General features: G+C 42.9%; 1 protein-coding gene across 3 annotated transcripts in view; it reads right to left on the bottom strand.

The window, feature by feature from the left end:
* The window catches only part of LOC138602061 (electrogenic sodium bicarbonate cotransporter 1-like), a 38917-nt gene that overhangs the window by 8028 nt on the left and 8863 nt on the right, over positions 1 to 22026 (bottom strand). For all 3 annotated transcript variants that reach the window (XM_069673440.1, XM_069673437.1, XM_069673439.1), the window contains exons 4-16: positions 15523 to 15655; positions 13481 to 13641; positions 13203 to 13382; positions 12177 to 12253; positions 11210 to 11367; positions 11023 to 11110; positions 8599 to 8753; positions 7135 to 7251; positions 6577 to 6751; positions 2753 to 2886; positions 1555 to 1817; positions 1052 to 1104; positions 780 to 965 (exon numbers count right to left, since the gene is read on the bottom strand). In XM_069673440.1, the coding sequence (XP_069529541.1) occupies positions 780 to 965; positions 1052 to 1104; positions 1555 to 1817; positions 2753 to 2886; positions 6577 to 6751; positions 7135 to 7251; positions 8599 to 8753; positions 11023 to 11110; positions 11210 to 11367; positions 12177 to 12253; positions 13203 to 13382; positions 13481 to 13641; positions 15523 to 15655 (1880 nt within the window). The remainder of the gene's footprint in view (positions 1 to 779; positions 966 to 1051; positions 1105 to 1554; positions 1818 to 2752; positions 2887 to 6576; positions 6752 to 7134; positions 7252 to 8598; positions 8754 to 11022; positions 11111 to 11209; positions 11368 to 12176; positions 12254 to 13202; positions 13383 to 13480; positions 13642 to 15522; positions 15656 to 22026) is intronic.

The following is a 22026-nucleotide window of genomic DNA, read 5'->3' as shown; positions in this document are numbered from 1 at the left end:
GCCTTTAGACTGTATAAAAAGATGGACGACATGACAGCTCCCTAAAAGTGAAGCCAAACCCTCTCTATCGCCCCCTGCTGACTGGCTGCAGTATAGGTCATAAAGCCCGCCTCCTCCATGTTAACAGATGGGACATGAGTCAAACTATAAAATCAAAATACACGTCAAATACATTTTTCTCAAACATGGTTTCTGTCATTATAGCTAGTTCTTATCATGCTGATTTATGTCCAAGTGTTCATTTTTCTGACAAGTTTATTTTTAATTAGTTATTTGATGCTGTCAAAAGGATGATTGACAAATAGGGCTCCTGCAGCCAATCAGTTCTGGATTAGCAGAGTAGAGGACGAACGGTGAGAGGAGACGTAACTTAAACAATCACTACAGTCACTGAAGTTTCCATATCTGCTTCAGACCAACACAAAGAAGCTGCTCTGCTGTTAAATTAGCTAACGTGCGGGATCCTTGCTGGGTTTTTTTCCCCAGGAAGTTAAGTGTGTGTTTTGGTTAGCGGAAGTGGCTACGGCGGCGCCACCCGCTGATCTCTACTGCGCAGACTCTGGCGCCAAATGACGTCACCATTGCAAGATGGCTGCGCCTGTCACGTGGGCTATTTTGGCTTCAATTTCGTACAATGAGAGCAGATGGAGATGTGTCATCCGTCTATATATACGGTCATTAGTCTAGCATGGCACTAAACTCCTATCTCCTATCTAGCGGACAATGGCTGTAACCAAGATGGTAACTGCATCTGGCCATGAATGGGTGCCGTCACTCACTTTAGTGGGGAAGAAGCGGCTCGTCTTGAACTTCTTCAGAGCCATGGAGCAGGTGTAAGTCCCAAAGAACAGGATGAAGGACATCAGGGTGATGTCAGGCACGTAGCCACAGGACTCTCCGACCAGCTCACCTCCGTACTTCAGACACTGCTTCTTGGTCAGGGTCGCCCAGGTGGCGTTCACTGGCTGGAGGAGACAACATTTGGAGAAAGTCAGCTCTGCGAATAAATCTGAATGCATGCGACTGACTAAATGTCAAGGACGCTACATACCAGATCAGTACTGTTTGTCCAGGCCGAGACATCAAGGGGATCTGACGAGTTGCCTAGGAAAGAGAAACAAAAATATCATATCACTATTATGAGAAAACTTGTAATAGCCTATCAGACGTTTCTCTTTTGAATTAGTGTCAAACTCTCTCCCTGCCAAGTCAATCGAGACTCTGATAAGGCTGTTGAGAGAGTAAACAGTGGTATCTACAGGGCGACACATACTAGTATCACTTGTTATCTCCACTGTAAACACGGCGAAAAAAGGTTAAAGCTTTGTTTGGGATACAATAGTAACATCAGTGCCAAACGGGACAGAATCTGCCTGTTCAGCTTTCACTGTCTGGTATCACTGGTGATACTGAGATGCTACGGCGCCCGAAACTAGCAACAATTGTTGTGTCGAGAAGTCTGTGTTGGTGTCAGACATTGCTTATGTTACAGGAAACATAAAGCCACTCTTTGCTCATCTTTACGTTTCCAATTCAGCAATTTCCTCTACATACCAGGTATGCAGCGGCAGTCGTACTGAGTGACCAGGTTGTGATCGAAACCGGCGTTAATGGGGTTGTAGTGGCCCAGCTTTATCATCTTCTTGAACGCGTCGTAGATGAAGATGAAGCTGATGAGCGCGGAGAAGCCTTCCTCGGTGAAGCGCGTGAAGTACTGCACCAGGAAGCTGGCGTCCGTGGCGACCAGCAAGAGGCAGAGGAACCCCGACCACAGGCCGATCCACAGCCGGAACTCGAGGTAGTCGAACCCGTTGTCTCTGCGGAGAAGAAGGCGTTAAATTAACTTTGGATTCTGTGATGTTCAGGCCGTGTTTTTAAAAAGGTCTGCAAGTAAAAGAACACTCTGGAGCCCTTTCAAAATGAAACACAATATTGATTTTGACGCCATGCAACACTTGCAACAAGCAGGCTTTTCCTTTATCCAAAATTATGCCCCTGTGGTTTTACGTATCCAACAGCTGTAAACAGGATAACAGCTGACACTGACTCAGCAGCCCTCTGACTCGAGGCATGGAAACATTTAGAGGCCACAGTCGCCACAACATTCTCCGCTCGGTGTAAAATTAAATGAGAGTGAATTATTAATAACGGAACATAATCAGCGTGGTGTTTGGTAATGCTAGAAGAGTCTCCCTGGGATGGTACAGCGGACGAGGAGGGAGAAGTCAGCGTTTAACAACCTCTATTTCAAACAGCTCCCCAGATGTGCCTCAGAAGAACTGTGCAGATATTAAATACAACATACCACAGAATTAACTTTTCCTTTTCCACCTACATAGATAATGCCAATACACATTTATCTACGTCTAGTTCTACACAAGCGGAGTGTTGTGTGCGTGTGTGTGGTGCTGGTCTTGTCCTTGAATCAATCAGGACAGGAAGTTGACGGCAAAAAACACATGGAAAATCACAAATGAGCGTGCAGGAGGTTCACAGCGAGAACACAAAGTTTCAGTTAGAAACTGTGATAATAATAATGAAACTTAACAACCAGCTTACTGTGAATTATCCGTAGTTATAATGCTTCTATTTTAATTTGGTTTGAAGGGGTCACAAGGAAAGCATCTCTGTAAACGCACAAACAACATCAGTCCTTTGGGGATGCACCACAGTCTATAAATATCGGCCCCGCTGCTCAGGCTGTTTCGGAACCCTCTTTGACCCTGAACGACTTCGATCAGTCACCACTCACTTGCTGAAGTTGAAGAGGAGTCTTTCAAAGACGAGCACGGGGCCCGTGCTGCTGAGGATGGTCAGGGGCTGTCCGGCCAGCAGACAGAACACTGCTCCGGTCAGTGCCGTACCCAGGAAGCTTTCCAACACTCCCTGCAAGACAGCACACGGGGGAAAAACACAAACACGGCTTGTTAGGCCTAAAGAAGAGAGGAGGCAGCACATTCAGAGGTTGTGTATATCACATGTTTAAACATAGTTTCCGTATATATCCTACTGTATTATTGTGTAAGCAATACAAGCGAACACACTTGTTGACTATTTGTTGACATCAGCGTTATTCTGTATATTCTGCTTTAAAGGCCCCCTCCAGAGAGAATCAAGTGTTTAACCTTGTAAACATCTCCATGTGGTGTTCTTCATGTGCTACAAGACACATCAGGGACAACATCAGCAGTCATCTCCATGGCTGGGCCTGTCTGCTTTTAAACTGCAGTGTACCAAGGACAGGCTGAACAACACGTTTTCAGATTGGCAGGTTTGAGATGTCACAAACCTAAGGAGCCAATCCCGTTAATGGACGAGGTGACGCTATGCATATTATTATGTGTAACCTATGGCAACCACTTCGGCGATGCGCGAGCCAGCTGTAACCGTCATTGTAATTTCTGCAAACTCACTACTGACTACTAACGTTAACGTTACTACTAATTACTACATTTGAAGCTAGCTAAGTTTCAACAAGTTGCCACTAAACGATGGCAGAGACGTGCTTTGTTTTCACGCCGGAGGGGGCGGTTGTAAATTTGCATAGTGGGCGGGGTCTATGCAGATTCAGGAATTCTTAATGAGGGAGAAAGAGGAGATGCCTTGGGAGGATTTTTACAAGGTAATTAAACATATTTTGCAGAAAAAACATCAGACAATTTATTATCCCAAGCACGTCTTAAAACATGCCTGGCGCTGCTCTTTAAAGTGATTTAGAAAACTGTTTTAGCTTTTTGTTTTCATTCATCATTTCAATCATTACCCAACAAGGAAGGCTGAAGGTCTTAATCTTTCTGTGCATAACGGTCAGTTTTCTATCGTATATTAGAGAAATTCCTTAGAGTTGCATGTTGTACTCCACAAAATAACTCCCTGTGTCGTTGCCTACGTTAGAAATGAGCTGCTGCTCTTCAACATTTCATCTGAAACAAAAAACGCAAATGTATGGAATATTTGGTCATGTGGCGTTTGGTGATTTTAGTTGGTTAGTTTAGTTGTTAGTTTAACCTTGCATGTGTCTTATGGGCGTGGTTTCTTACAAGCCATTTCCAGGTTATTACCACACCCATGCACGTGCCAATATATTGTCTTCATGTGTTTTTGTGTAAAATAAACAAAACCTTAACCTAAGTCTAAGGTTCAACTGGCTTGGAAATAAATAGTTAACAGACATGCCTTCATCAGTATTTGCATTATTTTAAAGTGTTTTTCTCCAACTCTTTCTTAGCCGTCAAACATCGATGCCATAACTCTGCTTGCTCAGCTGGAAGCTTTGTTTCACATATAAACAATGCACATTTGCGAGGCTTGCCAATCAGGAAAGTCCTGTTTCCTTTCCGGCTATGCAAGTTGTTCCCACTGTGTGTGTGTGTCTGTGTTCGTTTTACGAGCTTAAAGATACATCGATGCAGCGGATAAGAGAGTAATTGAGCTTCATTTATGAGATCAGCACTGAGAAAAAGGTCAAGTGAGGGCAGGGATTCCCCCCGCGGAGAGGAATGGATGAGTGATGAAGGATCGAGAAGCAACGGAGGTGTGCATGTGTGTGTGTGTGGTGACGGAGGGGGGGGCAGTGGTAATGCAGCCATGACGAAGCTGCAGTGGAGTAATCTGGATCTGTGGTTATTTACAGCCCGCGTAAATCCCCGAGGCCGGTGCAGTGCAGGTTTGTTAGGGTGCAGCTCTTCGCCAAAGCTCCTCAATGACTAGACAACCTTATATACAGAAGCTGCACCAGCATGCGTGCAGCAGTTCATGCTATCATACCACACGTATGCAACTCTTTCATACGCAGCCTGTCAACAGCAGGTGCAACAGATGGATGCACCTTTGAGCTCCATATTAGCGTGGCTTATCTGCTGAAGTGCACGATTTGGTGTTGATTAGCTTGTGACTTAAGAAGAGCAACAATAGAGGTGAAAACTACAAAACAGATTTGGCCTCCTTCAAGTAAATGCAGCTAAATATGATGCATAATCTGTGTAGCTTGCGAAGGGACAGGAAAGGAGAACGATACACAAGGAAACACACGTCTGTAGTTTTAAGGCATAACAGCTCATTGCATGGACATGTGCACTAGAGCTGATAACAGTACTTATCAGCTCTTTCTTCCTGTTAAACGCAGTGTGAAAGTAGCGATAATAAAGTCATAGATTCATATCTGCAGAACACGGTCGTCGTCTTGACTTGGGCCACATATAAAACACACTATCCAGTTGTATCATGGGAGATGGAGGATCAAGCTTGTACCTTTCCTGGGGCTGTAAGAACTTTATATGAATGCAACATAAAGAGGAAATAAAGATACTCCAATGGTCCAACTGTCAGGCTCCTTTTAAAATGTATGGGCAATTGCAGTACAGCGCCTCATCTCCTGGATCTTACCATTTAAAGCTACAGTAGGCAACATTATTTCATGATTGCTGATGTGCCCGCCCCTTTGCTTGTTGGTCTTAAACAAACGACCAATCAGAATTAGCTTTCAACTAGCCAATCACAGCTACTCTGTACAAACTAGCGTCATCCGGCTTCCACGTGGCTTCTGCCGGCAGCGCGCACGAAGAGGTTGTGTCAGTCAGGAGCTACGGCAACTTGCGGTAAATTTCCTGCACCTTCTTTAGCTGACAACGACATATACTGCTAAAGGAGCAAAAAGAAGGAAGAGCTCGGAGGAGAACAAAGCGACAAAGAGAGCCCGAAATAAAAAGAGGGCTCAGACGAGTGGGAGTGTAAGGGGCTGAAGAGCGAAGCGATGCAGAGGTTGCCCTGTTCCTTCTTGACAGGTAACGGTAACACTAAGCTCCAACACCTAGAGGTGAAAAGGTGGTCCACAGCAAGAATCAGAACTATAATGAGAACTTGAGTAGTATTTGAACATTTTGCCAGCAATAAAGTGGACTTTTTGGAATAAACAGCATCTCTCCTCTCTCTCGCTCCTTGTGTCGGTGCTGCAGAGAGACGCACGCACCAGTTGCAAAATGCGCATGCGTGTTGGGTGTACAGGGACATTAACAGGAGGCGCCTTTGCATGGCAGAGCATCTGCGCACAACTGGATGTTTCAGGTAATGTCGTAGTTTTAACTTAAGCCGGGCTATGTGTTACGTTAGCTGTACAGAAAGTGCGGTTGTACCGGTGGGGATACAGTACTGCGCAGATCCGTTTCCATGGTTACCACACGAAGAGTGCCTGGAATTTACTCGCGGAGCTACACGAGGAGCGCAGAGAGACCCCGCGATCAGGGCGGGTACGCAGGCAGTGTAAGTAAAATGAAAAGGTGCTATCTATTCATATACACTCATAACTACTCTATGATTTAGGTCAATGTCACCTTAATGAAAACTGGATCCATATGGCCTCAGGTCAAGTTTCAAGTGGCTCTATAAACATGTATATATATATATATAAGTCAGGGTTCATCTTGGAGGCACACAGTTATACTTTATCAGTATCATATCACAACTCGGCCGTTAAACTAGTTCAAGGTTTACAAGAGTCGTGTTTTGTCTACAGTGAGCTGTAAACAGGAGTCAGATCAGATCACTCATTATAGATCCAGTAGGAAGAGGGTGTGTTACCTGCATGTTATCAGTCGCATCGCCAAGTAATCCTCCAAACGTGATCGCATTGGTGACCGTGCCCAGGTAGATGAACAAGATGGCCGACAGAGACTGGATGTGCAGAGCGTCGTAGAAGTCGCTCCCGAAAAACGGCAGCTTCCTCTTGATGTCCAGGACGAGACCCCCGCAGAACCTTAAAGACAGAACCGCCCAAGTCAGAAGATCATCTCATGTCTTAACGCTTCAGCTTTAGAAACACGTGTTGAAGCCAAAGTTTGCAAACAAAGGACGTCTTGTTCTGATGCAAGAAGGAAAAAGTTATCTAACAGCGACGTGCTCTAATTGTTCTCGAGACATGCGATGAATACTTCCTCATTGGAACATTAAGACTTGAATATTTTTCTACGTTATGACTTCTAGTTAACGATGCATCACTTCCCTGACACGATCACATGCCATCAAGATTATAGTCAGGTGTATAATGCCCACATCTGCAGGCACATTATGTCACCTAATAGTATGAAGATCATTGCCATGTTTATTCTTCTTATCAATACAAGTTGGAATCCAAATTACTTTCTAGTGCGCTGCAGCTCCTCTCCAACCTCGTGTCCTCCTCCCCCTCCATGTCCCGCATCGTGGGGAGTGTCGCCGTTCATCTGAGGCGGATCTAATCCAACGTACATGTTCTTCCTTTAAAGCAGAAGACAAACAATCATATCAGAATCAAGGTTATCGCCAAGTTGGGTTACACATACAGGGAAGTTGACTTAGTGTTTTGGTGCAGAAACAATGAACACAGAAGCAGAATAAAAAAACGTACAAAGCTATTAAACAGTCGTACGTCTACTGTCAGTGGACTTGAATAGAATTAGATACAAATAGACGACAGGAATAAAATATAAAAAAGCAACATAATACAGGTGTAAGTAAAGAGCTGATCACAAGCTGTCAATAAACTGGAGATCTCTCTCCTTCAGTTCAAGCTACCAAAGACTCAGGGTTCAAAGCAGATCACTTAAAACAGTTTTATAAAACATTAACAATAAATACTTATTTTATGAAAATCTCTAAATGGAGAGAAACATTTTTTATATTATATAAAACATTATTCAAAACTGTTTGACAAGTGTCTGACTTACACGTTCTTTATTTACTTATAACGCACATTAGACTAAGACATAGGCATGACTAAAAAGAGATTATGCACTCTTTTTTAAAATAAATAACACATTTTTTAATTGTATGAATAAACATTTTAAGTGTAAAAGTTTAATTCATGAGCAATAAAATGCACCCTTGCTCACTTTAACCCACTGAGGGGATTTTTGGTGCTACAGTTTTTCTCTGATCTTTAATTTCCTGTAGCCTATGGTAGCTAATATTATCTTATGTCAGCAAACTAAAAATTAAATGTTGCCATCTTTTTTATGCTTCTGTTAAAATAGCTTACAATTTTAACGTCATCTAATAAATGCTATTTGTAGTCGCAGCTATGAAAAACTGACTTGGTCTTGCCAAGAGGAGGGGACATATTGAAGATCATTTCATGGTGTCAAATATACACTCACCGGCCACTTCATTAGGTACACCTGAAAAGTCTAATGTAATCCAGTACACCAGCTCGGCCATAAGATTTGCTTTCATGTTGCCTGTAATGTACGGGCTTTTTTCTAAGCTGTCACGGAGGTGTTATTTCAATATTTAAGTGTCAAGGTCATAACTGATGGTGGGGCTGCTCTGAGCTGCATTATATTCAGAGGTGTTTCTAATACTTTCGCCCCCTCATGTGTAAATAGGGAAGACAAAAACTAAACTTTAACTACGGCCTCAGTAATAAACCTCATTGAATTTACTCTCAACAAAACAAACGTCAACAAAAACTAAACTTCATGAAAGCAGAATCCATGGACATGCTGTTGTATTGAACTGCATTAGATTGTACAGGTGTACCTAATGAAGTGGCCGGTGAGTGTATATTAATAAATGTATGTGCAGAGACTTCATTCTTTGGATTTGCTGGTGCAGATTAAAACCGACCTCTTGTCTGAGGAGGGCAGAGACTTGGGTGGCTCTATCCTGATGTCAGGGTCCCACTCTCCGGGGGGCAGGACGATGACCTCATCCAGGAACTCCTCGATACCTGCCAGCAGGTCCTGCCTGTCCTTCGCTTTGTAGGCAATGTCATGGAATACCTGCCAGCAAACATACAAAACCGACCTATTAGTACTCCGCCTAAAAACAGCGTTACATGTCGTTAAATTGTTTATACAGAGCTTTAGAGGAAAACCACAAAATGTGCAACTACTCTGGCACACTGGCTTTTGATAACAAGGATTGTGAAATCATAGCAACCTTACAACCACCAGGAATCTCTTTTGCAATGTAAACAAATAATGACGCATGATCTGTGAGGAGCCGTTATCAATAAATAACTACTTCTCAACATGCAGAAACATCTGATAAACCTGTGACAAAACGCTCACGTGACAGCAGAGAGGGTAAACTTTAACCTGAGGAAATCCTGGAAAAACACTTCCTATCCTGCCTTGTTGACATACGAGATATACTGGGAAGAGCTGGGGCCTGTGGGAATCTGCTAGCAAGGTGCTCTCAGGGTTAAGTACTCTGTGAAATGTGTGTTAACATTCCTGACAACATGAAGAGGTTGTGTCAGTGTAAGTGTGTCAACAGAGACACAAAGCAGACCGAGCTGAAAAGGTTGGATAATATATATAAAAAGTATAACTTAAAATTGTTTTATTTCACTGCATTTATTAAGCCAACACATTTATCCACCACAGCTTCAACACAATGCTTCAGAGTTAGCATGTAAGCTGGTCACTGCCAACAGACTGCTGTGATGACTAATACAGCAATATCCAGAGAGCTGAGAGATTTGGCAGGATGACAAGTACTCAAGAGTGAAGTATTTTAACAACTGTTGAATGGATTGGTGTGAAATTTGGTACAGCCATTTGTACTGTCGTGATCCCCTATTAAAGTAATGAAATTAGTTTCCCACAGACTACTGTGACCAGGATTGTCCAGGATTGACCCAGTGTTTAGCTAGGTGTCTCGAGTCCTGAAAGGTATCTGGAAAACGCTAAAATGTCCGAGTTTAAAACTGAAATAATTATAAAGTCGAAACTTTTAAAGACTAAAAAACTAAATATAGAATTAGATATACATCAAGCCTCTGAATCAACTCTCACGTGTTAATCGATGTGTTGTTGTCAAAGCTGTTCCTAGCCTTTGATGATTCCAGCTCTTTCTGTCAGTTTGCTAACTGTTAGCAGTTAGCATACTGATAACTTTCTCTTCAGTTAGCAAAATTCTTGTGTGTTAGCACAGCAACATTTACTTATTAGGAGTTAAGGCACTAAACTAGGGTGGTTAACATGTCGAGATACATCGACATATATTCGAAAAGTAACTAAAAGTTAGCATTATTGTTGAAAGTATGTTAGCATGCTGATGTTAGCACCTAGTGTGACTCACTGCTGTCCCTTAGTACAACCTCACAGAGCAGCTAGCGAGCTAGTGTGGCTAAAGTCTTAAGTTTTGTTTATATTTTGTTGATATTTTACTCAACATCACAGACGACTGTGACCAGTTGTTTCTGGAATTGTCCCAGTTTTAAGCTAGGTGTATCAAGTGCCATAAATATCTGGAAAACGCTAAACTGTCAAAGTTTTCACCACAATTGAAATAATCATTGTATCTAAACTTTGTAGTGCCAACTACATATCAAAACATAAAATTACATGCTACAAACCCCTCAAATAAGCTATTATTTTTCTCTATGTGTTAATCAATGTGTCATTGTCAAGACTGTTTGTAGCCATAGCAACTTTTGCTAATTAGCAGTTAAGACATTACACGGATGGTTAACATGGTAAGCAGTATTCTAAAAATCAACATGTTAGCATTGTTATTGCAAGTATGTTAGCATGCTGAGGTTAGCACTTAGTTTTACACATTGCTGTCCCTTAGTACAACCTCACAGAGCAGCTAGCCAGCTAGCCAGCTAGCGTGGCTAAAGACTAAAGACTGTTCTAGTCTAGCAACTTCTACAACCTTAGATGTATTCCACCATCCAGAGGACAGGCCAAATTGTTCCAGGAGAGAGCTCCAGATGCTATTAACTTAGGTTCACAACCAATTACAGCCTAATTAGTCCAATCAGAGCTTAAAAGGATGAGCTCTACTGCTTCAGAAGAGCGAGGATGTAGCTCTGTTGTCCTGTCGCTTGACAGTTCACATCAAACAAAACAAATCTGCTTAATCTGAAGCAGAAACTATGAATTTTACACACACGCACGTAGCATCTAGGATTAAGACAATCCCTTTGTACAAGTGCAGCTATCATGCATTAAAACCAAACCAACATGCACAGTCACAAGATTGCCTACTAAAAATAGTGAAAGTAAACTGCTTAACATTAGCAGGGAAATAAAGTACCTCGTCTGACATCAGGGTGGCAATGGCTCTTCCAATTTCGTGATAGGACTTTGCTTTACCTTTGGGGCCGAGCAGGACAAAGAGGAACCTAAGTAACAGCAAGAAAGTTTGTTTTAGGGCACATTTTAGGGAACTGATTGTTTAAACTCACTTATCTAATTAATAATGCAGCTGTGGTGCGCTCTACCTTGTAGGCACAGGGACCTCGGTAAGAGCCCCGAGCATGACGGCCTGCTGCAGACGCACAAACGCCACAAAGGGAGTTTCCAGGAAGTCGACCTCACCGACCAGCACGTTCGACGCCTCTGCATCACGGGGCAACTTCTTCATGAATTTATTCTTGAGCTGTAAGAACAGAGAGTGGAGCAGAGAGGGGGGAAAAAAAGCATTGTAACAATGAATATCAACATACTGCGTCACTGTGCACACAAACTCTTGCTCCATCTTTTGAATGCAGCACGATCAATGATTTGTGTGACATTTTAAACAAACGTTTGGATTAAAATGTAATTAAAATAAGCCTGGCAGAGACCAATGCGGTGTCTCTGAGAACACGCCGTGCCCGCCCTTTCCTTGAATTATGTGCTAAGGGGCAGCTTGACTTTATGCCACCTAATAAACACACTTTACTACAGCGTGTAGGACATTGCATCTACAATCTTACACTAAACTGACACGCAAACTGTTCTCACTTTGGATTAAGCAACACGAGTTGTGGGTGAAAGAAAAAGAGGTGTATTGCAGGGGGATGATTAACTAAAGCCTTGATGTTTTATCAAAGGCCGAACCAGTCTGACACACATACAGATTCATTAACTGTTGCTGGAGCGTAATTGAAGTTGTTACACTTTAACTGCTTCTCTGCTCTTTAATCTACGTCCGGTGTGCCTCTGGCCGAGTCAGAGTTATCTGCTCGATCATGAGTCACGGCGGTGAGAGAAAGTGCTCGTGCAGATGATAGAAACTCACGGGACGAGAGACAGAGAGCCTTTGTTGCACAGAGCAGAGAGAGACAGCCGGGGGGTCTTATCTATCAGTATGTGAGGCTCACAAGCTTGCGCGTACACACAGCCGAACACATGACCCTGCATAGTGCTGCTTTGTGAAAGAGGTCCTTAAGTATCCTCTAATACAGACAGACACACACACATTACCTGATCCTTCTCTGGTTTGTCAGAGAAGTCACTCAGGCTGTTGGAGGTGAGGTTTCTATGGGCGGTAGTGGGGCTACCTGCAGAGGGGAAAGACACTGTTAGGAACAAAGAGGAGACTGCAAAAGAGACGAGGTGGAAAACGAGTCCCAGAAAAGAAAAGAAGCACCAGGAAAGTAGACGAAGAGAGCCAGAAAAAGTCAGCTAAATGTGGAGAGGCTTAAGCTTTAGGACTAATGCCAGATGGCCTTTCATTTGGCGCTTCACAGAAAGAGAGGAGAGTGAGGAAACATGGCCGTCTTAGGTCAGCTGCTCTTGAGCGCCAAAAGGAAACTACTGGCAAATGAGTCAGAATGTAAACTTTGGAACTCGGTTTGATACAGTCCATTAACTCGCACACTGTTTTACACAATGTTCGGGAACAGTGTGTGAAACATTCAAGCTTTCGGTCGCCAGAAAAATATCAAGTTGATGAGTGGAGCTTTTCCATCTTCGCATTTAGCTGATATTATCATACTAAAATGGGCCTATCATGACATATATATTTCCCCATATCTACACTTTTTTTAACAGAACATATAATGCAGACAATGCTTGGTAAAGCTGCAATAAATATGCAGATTATTTCCACCATAAATCGATTAATTTCAAGTCAAAAGAGACTCCTCAAATTGCTTTCCATATAGGAGTGCGGTGACCTCACTTACAGAGGTATCCCATGCTGGAGCTCCTCATGACCTCAGACGGTTCTTCTAAGTCGTGTGGGCTTAAAGAAGGCACAGGGTGCTGCTCATGGGGGTTGCGTGCTATACCACCCCGGGTGCAGGAAGTTCAGAGACACCAAAGACCCCAAGAGAAGGAGAAATAAGAAAAGAAAGACAAGAGAAACAAGGTTGGGAAGGGAAAGCAGAAGGAAGACAAGGTGGAAAATAAGTGAGAGATTGTTAGGAAAAGAAAGATCTACAGCAGTGGTTAGTTTAAGGTTGACATAAGAAGACAAAAAGTAGATTTTGTTTGGGTTTGCTTTACCATTCTCCTGGTTGGAGAAGAGCCTACTTGCACTAGAAACACTCTTGCCAATGTCAGCAAGAGAACGCAAGTTTGACTTCTTGGTCTGATGGCGATGCTTCCTGAGCAGCGTGTACATGACTTTCTCCTTCAGGTCCGGCTTCAACTGACCATTCTCAATCTGGCTGTCGGTGATCATCTCTGCCAGAGGTAAAGAAAGAGGATCAAGATCGAACCACCTGCAAGATACGTCGAAAATCTTAACGTGTGTGCCGATTTTTCTGGTTGACCCTACTTACCGACGACTTGTGGCAGCGTGGTGGCCTCCAGGTCCAGCATGATGGTTCCCTTCTCGATGCACGTTTTCAGCTCCATCAGGCTGTGTAAGGACAGCGTGGCCACGTGAGGCTTACTCCAGCGCTCGCCGCCTTTCTCCACCTTCTCCTCAAACTTGATCCATCTGAACACGGGGAGAGAAAAAAAAGACAAAAGTAAGAAGAGAGACAGTTGAGATATATTTGCAGTACGGGACATGGTGTTCCTCTAAATAAATAGTTCAGAGAATGTGTGTAATCGAGTTTTCTATATCAAACAGGTTCCTGAAAGTACAGCTGTCAGCAAGTAGGCCAGCGAATGCACCAATCCAATACCATAATTTATTAGAACTTCCCAAAAAGGCAAAGATTCGCTGATTTAGGTTATCATAACAACAGTGCTTTGCTAGCAAAGAGTGTAGCTAACGTTTGTCAAAGCTAGCAAAATGTTAGCAAGCACCCTTTTCCCAAAACACATTTCCAGTCTATGTTTTCTATTACAATTTGAAGTTAATACAATTAAAACCAGTAAAAAGACAAAATAAAGAAGTTACCTGTGTAAAAAAACCTACGTTTCTCTTAAGTGGCAGACACAGTAGCATCAGGAGGGCTTGCTAGCTGAGCTGCTACTAGCGGAGCAGCAGCTATCGGTTCTCCTAAAACACATTTCAAGGCTGTATTTTCTATTTAAATTTAAAGTTAAGATCATTAAAACTGGTAAAAACTCTAAATAAAGCAGTTTCAAATTAAAAATCTGTGTTTCTCTACCCTCTTCACAGGACACGGCGTCAGGACTAGCAGAGCTGCTGCTAGCCGACCTGCCGCTAACATTACCCAGGCTTGTTTCTGGGTGCTAACTCAGCTTTGGTTAGGATTCAGAGGCTATAAAACAATGATATTGTATTACATGTATAAATTGTAATAAGTATTTAGCTGTTAAAAATATATGTAGCCACTGGTATCGCAGGTTATCGTCTGGGTATTAGAATCTGGAGTAAAAGGAAAAAGTTCATGAACTTGAAGCCAAACAAATGGAGACAAGATGGGCCCTCTTTTCTTTACAAAACAACCGCACAGTGTTGTGATATGGTCACAGTTCACAAGGTAAGAATACGGGATTCAGTAGAGCATAGAAATAAAAAAATAAATCACTAGACGTGAGAAAACACACGGTTGGGCGACAGCTTTTTTTGTAACTTTCAGACCACGCATGGCTGAACACGAGAAACCAGACTTTGTTGCTGCCAATGATGAGCTTAGCCTTAAAGGCAAGACCCAGGACAAGGATTCTTTTTAATAACAATGCCTCACATGTCAGCGCCACAAAGAGCCATTCTCCTGAGGCCTGAGGATGGGGTTTCCTCGGGGGGATAGAGTATCCCTCTGGCTGCCGTCCACACGCCTGTGACCAGCCGTCTTACTGGGAGAGGAGCCTGACTAAGGAGACTCTGTCGACCTCAAGGGATGCATCTATCCCCCCTGTTACAAAACCCCCTTGTCCTTCCCAAACCAGGACAAAGACTTGAAAGTAAATGCTTATCGCAAGCCTGTGAATATCTTATTGTGTGTGTTTATAAGACGGGTATAAAGAATACTCCTCTGAGACGATACTTGCATCTCTGTGCCGACTTAAACAAAACAATCGTGAGCAACTTTGACAGCGACCGAATTACAATTTTCATGCGTGCACTGATTTAGCAAAGCACTCATGATGGACAGCTTAAAAAGAGCTTACTGTAACATTAACTTTTGTTCTGACCATGTGGGAGTTTCTGCTTTTTCCTGGTCCCACAGAGCAGGTACTCCAGATCCCAGTCAGATAAGAGCAGACTGGGAGTTCACTGGAGTACGGCCTATTTCCTCTACACGCCAAACACGATTATTCATAAAGGGATTGTGTTCCGCTGACTGCACGGTGATTGTTAAGCAGGAAATTTATGCCTACGGCTCCTAATATATAAAAGTAGGGTGGGGTGTGTTTGACAGGTTGAATAGCAGGCTTAGAAACATTGGACTCAGCGTCTCACCTGGCGGTTTCCTTCCACTCCATCTCCTGCCCATCCACAGCCAGGAGCTCGTCCAGCTCGGTGAAGAGCTGAGGAGGTGGGGGGCCATCGTCTTCCTCCCCGAGGATAAACCGGATCCTCTCTGCGGGAGAAACTGTGGAGGAGCGAGAGGCAAGTTAGGGACCAGAAAAATCAAAAATCAATCCTGCCTGAATCAAACTGTCGATTCCAGCAATGATAACATTACTAATGATACTTTTTTATTATTAGAAATGCAGCTCAAAGTTCTTTACAATAAGGAATATAATGCACATGAAACCAATTAATCCAAGGTGAGAAATAGGCCGTGCAGGTGCAGATCATATGTACAACACACAGCTTGAATAATAGTAGTAATAGTTCTCGATGTCACATCATCATGCAAACACTTCCTGATTCAACAGCAGTTATAAAGCCAGGGAGTGTTTGCATGATGATGCGACATTCACGCATCTCTCAGAATAAAATTAAACATGTGAACGTGGTGTTTTTGTTTGCCTGCGAATTTCCGCTGCACCTTTTTATACGTGCATTTTTGACGAACAAGTTGTGGACAGGAAACGCGGGCACTTTAACGTGTTGTTTCTTATCATGCAGAGCAAATCAAAACATCGCATCTTTAAAAGGTATGACAGGTGACACTTGAACAGTTTGAACCCATTAACAAAGCGCACGTGTATTTAATCTCGGAGGAAGACTTTCGGCATCACACCCTTAAGAGGAAAAACTTGTACTTCCTTTTAAGAAAGGTGTGACCAGATCTGTATCACTGGACTGACCTAAGAATATTGCACAAGAACAATAAATGTTGTTCCTGCTCTTCAGAGATTCTAAATATATAAAGTTACACAACAAAAAGGAGAGCCACACTGTTGTTTACAGTGATATAAAACGGTAGTCCGAGTGTGTATTATTGGAAACACTTCTAGGAAAGTTGTGTCATGTCGCAAGAAGCAACTTACGCACCTTTCACCTGAAATGCTGTACCACTCACGTTGTCCAGGTATCAACCGGTGCAATCCTAACAGTGCCTGTAACCTCTTAATCCTGGCACAGCGCACCCAGGCTTAAATTAGGACGCTTGATTTTAAAATAGTACACCTGTTCTATTGTAGCGAGAATGTTAAGCTACATGAAGGTCAAGATCAATCTCTTGGGAAACCCAGGCTGTAGGAGATGCAGCTCTTGGCGTTTCTCCATCATGTATATCAGCAGTACGCACGTCAACGTCATTCACAAACAGCCCAAAACAAAGACAGAAATCCTGTCAGTTATCCTCGCGGCCCCAGGGCCCCGTCTGTCTCGCTGACTTTTAAAGCACATGACGTACACAAACAACACTCACCTCTTGGGTCTACAACCGGTGTTATGAATGAAAACCAGACCTTTGTTGTGGTTACACACAAGTTTTAAGTGGACAGCTCCTCAGGGTTTGCCAGAATCAACAGGATTAGGGGGATTTAGATGGAGGTCAAAACAGCGGAAAATCCAACAAGTGGAGGAGTCTGTCTCGTCTGTGTGTTTGTTTTGCTTTTTGTCATCGGGCACAAGTCAGCCTGAAAGTTGCCCGCATATCAAACTCTATGAGCTAATATGCACGTTTACATGCCGCTATAACAAACTACCCGCTACATCAGCACTTTTATGTATGCTGGTTTTCAGGAACAAGCAGGGCCCGACTGATACGTGACTTTTAAGACCAATATGACATTTTAGACTGAGAATAAAAAAAAGGACTTCTTACCGATATGATGGCTGATATGGTTCAGTTTTCTACGTTGTTTGTGCACCGATTTTAACCCGATATGAAAATTAAAAATAGCCCAGGTCACTTTCTTAAACAAATAATGTTATTAAAAAGGGATATTTTACTTGATCATATATTTCCAACTAATTCTAGTGTGGACAACATCATCTTTTTATTGACGGCAATATTAACGTTTAAAATGCTCCATCAGGCGCCTCCTAAACTAACAGCCGCTCCCTCACGGGGGCGACAGAGAGGTTTTGGCTTCACTTTTAGGGGAGCTCTGCATGTCACGTCGTTGCAGCCGCAATTTGGAGTGGAAAAGTAAACAACAGAGACATTCGGGAGAAACGAAAGTCAATCGTCTGGAACAGAAGACGAAGAGCTGCCCTCCCCCGAAGCGGCTCGTCATCGCTTGTTTGGAGGCATTTCGGTTTTTGAAGAATAATGTCGCTACTTCACGTCAAGTCAGAAAACTAGAGACTCTGTACAGCACGACACCGTGCACCCAGCTCGCAAAGACACACTGAAATTACCCATGATGCACCAACATCAGGCAGAGAACCTAATTTTAAGTCTTAGTTTGAAGCTAAATTTGCACATGAGCCTGAATGTAGCACAAAGCTTGAACTGAAAGTGTCGCTTTGTTCATTGAAATGTGAAAGTACAATAAAAAAATGTGTCTCTAAAATGAATAATTAAGTGATTAATAATTGTGATCTTGTGCAGTCCTAATGTGCCATATGCGCAGAGGCTTAATGTCCTTGCTGCGGTGGGACCAGTTTTGATTCCAACCCTCACACTTCCTCTTTCTCTTCACCACATTTCCTGTCTCTCTTCAGCTTTGCCACCTTAAAAAACCTTTAAGAAAGAAGTTTTGATATCGGCTTATATCACAAAAACAAACCAGTACCGATATCTGGGACAGGCGGGATTATATCGGCTGACCAATATATCAGTCGGACTGTATTTGGAACCTAAAGACACAGGCCTATCCAGATATGCCAACAGGGACAAGAGGGGGGTAAAGACAAGTTAGCAAGAATAAATAAAGGGCAAAAATCTAATATGAGAATCTCTGCAGGGGGTCACTGAAGAGGTCTAATTGTCCACAGGAGGAAAATGTTTATCCCAACAGTAGCCGCAGCCTCTCGGTACAGCCGGCTCTGCCCTCTCATTCAACCATACCAGACTGTTTACAGTTCAGATCCTCTGCACAGATACAGCAGCATGAGAAAGAAACACCGGTCTGTTTTGTGTGCGTGGTAGCTGGAAAGAGCATTCAAAGTGAACCGCAGGTCAGTGTAAAACCTGCTTCTGTGTTTAGTTTGGTTCCACTTCTGCTGCTTCCCCCCCCTCCCGAACCCTCGTGCTGATGCAAAGTCTGATTCTATGGATGAACAGGCAGCGACAGTGTCTGCATTTACACAAACGTTTGGCATGTTTGAACCGTACACACGTCAGAATGCCGCAGGGTAAATTAAGGGCGTCATTGAATGCCAGGGAGATTTGGAAAAGGTCTTTAAGGAACCGGCTGTATCTGTTATGTCGTCTGCTGTTGACATTTAGGCTGTAAATTATGAGGAAACAACTTTCACAGCTTCTAGTGGGAGTTTTACAACGGTACATGCTCAGCTGAGCAGTAAATAGCTTTAAAGGTGTTATCAGATAAACATATAATCTAAATTTCCTTTTGGAGTTACATTCACCCGTCTATATCTCCTTACCTTACCTAAGAGATACGCAATTAGATCTTTTCCTGCCCATTCTTTACCTGCAACCAAGCCTCACATGCTGTAGGCTCTGTCTGATTACTGAGTCATGCAGACGGATTAATGTGAGCAAAACTCCTCTCATCATAATGGCACCTTGGGGTGACTAAGTGCACCGGCCGGCAGGAGGTGTAACAAAGGAGGATTAAAGCGTTAGAGGAGCTAGAAGTGAGACACAGGCTATAAAAGCGCTCGTCTGTGGACAGACAGCTCGATGTGAAGACAAGGGGGGATCGTAGAGGGGTAAACAAATGAGAGCATGCCTTATTTCTTGCATGACACATGGAGCCAAATATTCTGATTGTTCATTGATAACGTAACCGATTTTACTTCCTGGCTGTATTCTTTCTGTGCATGCCCTCTGCATGGGTGTGCATGTTCTTCATAACGTACAAAGTCCTTATGGAAGACAAATGCATGATGCGTCATCACTTTTGTGCAGGTCACACACTTCAATTAAATGTGTAGCTGCATGCCGTATTATGAACACTAAATGAACAGCTTTAGGCACTCTTGCAGCAACACCCTCATGACACCTTTTTATACAGCAATTACTAACCAGAAGTGTGCACACTAACACTTTTCTTTGTTATTTATTTATATACTGGGTGTGTATGGAGTGTGCTTTGTTATAAACGGTAATTGCGGGAGCACACTTCCTACATATCCAGACAGTGCTGCATGTGTGACGTTCACGGTTGGCTCCGGTTGTAACTCTTGATTTTCCTGGCTGACGGTCGCTTTCCTTTTTAGACTGTTTGCTTCATCTGAGCGTCGAGTTTGTTTCTTTTTCTTTGGATTTTCACTTATTGTTGAAGTTGTATCTGTAGTCATCCATCTTTTCTTTGTTTGTTCAGCCATAGTAGATTACTGTTTACTCACAACACTTGCAGAGAGCGGAAAAGCAGCCGCTTAGCTCCGCCTACCCTCTCTGGCAGACCAACCACTGCTGGCTGATGGAAAACGCGTCACTAACTGGGCGCCGCTTGTGCTAAAGTCGCCACAGACACTCAGTCTGTAATACTGCAAATGCAAAGGCTTTCATCAGTGGGCCATAGGCTCAATCACCATTGTGTTACCTCAATCTGAAATCAGAAGGATTTCAGTAAGAGTAAAAAAAAGGATGCATATAACCTCAGCTAGTTTCTCCTGTATGTATCGTTTTATTTTAAGCCTTGGCCTTGTTGTCTCTACTGATCTGACCTGTGTGCATCGAAGAAACTTTAACTGTAACAACTGCTGCATGTAAAAAAAGATGTTTAAAAAGCTGCCCTGATCAGTACTACACAGTATCACGGTCGTCCTGTGTCTAATCTGTGATACTGTATTCAGTAGAAACCCACTCAGTTCACCCCGAGGTTAGATTTTTCTGCTGCCAAGCAATTGCAGCACAGACGAGAAACAGTTTTCTCCTCACCATTAGATATTGTCATTTATTAATCATGCCATGAATCACTTCTTCCTTATCCCAGACTCTATCTGACCTTCTACTAGTTAACCTTATCTGAAGGGTGTTGCTCCAAACTATGCTCTTACTGCGAGAGATTTATTTCCACTGAAAGTGCCGATTGCTTCATGCACCGCCGTCTTCACAGCTGCCGAGAAGAGCTACTCTCTCCTTTTTCTTGGCCGCATGTGCAACAGTTTTGTTTATTTTTACATTTTTTGACTCCAGGCTTCATTTTAAAATTGTATTCGAGCTTAAGTTGAACTTGTCACGGCCCATTTAAAACATCACTGTAATTACCAGTTGAGTGTTATCTTATAATTCCTGATTTGCTTTACTTTATGTTCCCATTTGGAGGATAATTCCTTCCTTCCCCTGCGTATCTAAAACCCATTTTTGAGACCTTAATAGTAACTCCCACCAACAGAGTCAACACTCTCCCATGATGCCCGCTTCCTGGATGTGCCGTGTTAAGGTGAATTCCAGTGCTGTGTTAATTATATGTCATGCAAATAGCTACTAACAAGATTGTTACGTTTGGCACGCTAAGAAAATTACCCTTCTTTAAAGCTTAGAGATACAACATGGAGACCCTCAATGATTATACGGCTGCTTTTACTCGACACTTATCATGATGTGGACTTTGAAAGCTTAAACGCTTCTCACCTGTGTGACCACATTAATGATAAAAGTCTCTAAGCTGCTTTCTATGTTAAAGCTCTGAAAGATAATGATTATTCCTCCTGCTCTCGAAAATGATCGTGGGATTAATGACTCTACCAGGCTACTTTTTTCTAATCTCCCATATAAGGAGAGACATCTGGTGTGGTTTCCTGAGGAAGACTCATGAGACAGGCGATAATCTCCATGTGCACTTCGTGGATGAACCCTGCAATCATGCGTTTAAAAAAAGTCTGAAAATTCTCCTCAAGATGGGACGACAATTCAGACAGCTTGACATTTTGCATTATGCAGAAACACAGTGGGCGAAAGTATATGTTGGTTAATTTTAAGATCGATTTGCAAACAGCACATTTTTGCACCCATGTCATTTGTAATATGGTTGAAGGGTGCACCTATTAGTTGCTGTCCACGTCGGGTGACTGCAGATTAGCTCTAAGCAATCATTTTTGCAACATATCTTCTCTATGGTTTGCACATTACACCTTAAAGGGGACATATTTTAGCCGTGCAATCAATGTTCTATCATTCTAATGTGTTTTTGAATCATGGTGGTAGTTTTGGTGGAGTTTGTTTCGTTTAAAAAATGTTCTTATTTTTCAGAGCCTCTCCTTCCTCCTGAAACGAACAAGCCGTCTGCCATTCAAAGGTCAGACCTTAGCCACGATTGGCTGACAGTATTTGGAGTGACCGCGTAGCCCCTCCCCCACCTGTGCGATCCCAGTACAAAGTTGTAGAAAACGTGGCTGCTCTAGGATCGGTTATTTCGGCCTTATATGTACGAGCCAGAATCACCAGGAGGTATCAGAGTGGTAAGCTGAAATCTTGACGACTTGACG

Source organism: Semicossyphus pulcher, unplaced genomic scaffold (assembly GCF_022749685.1).
Source record: "Semicossyphus pulcher isolate SPU_LCO1_2020_fin unplaced genomic scaffold, fSemPul1.0.p SCAF_22, whole genome shotgun sequence".
NCBI lineage: Eukaryota > Metazoa > Chordata > Actinopteri > Labriformes > Labridae > Semicossyphus > Semicossyphus pulcher.
Note: the sequence above shows the minus strand (reverse complement) of the source record. Positions and strands in the feature narration are given on the sequence as shown.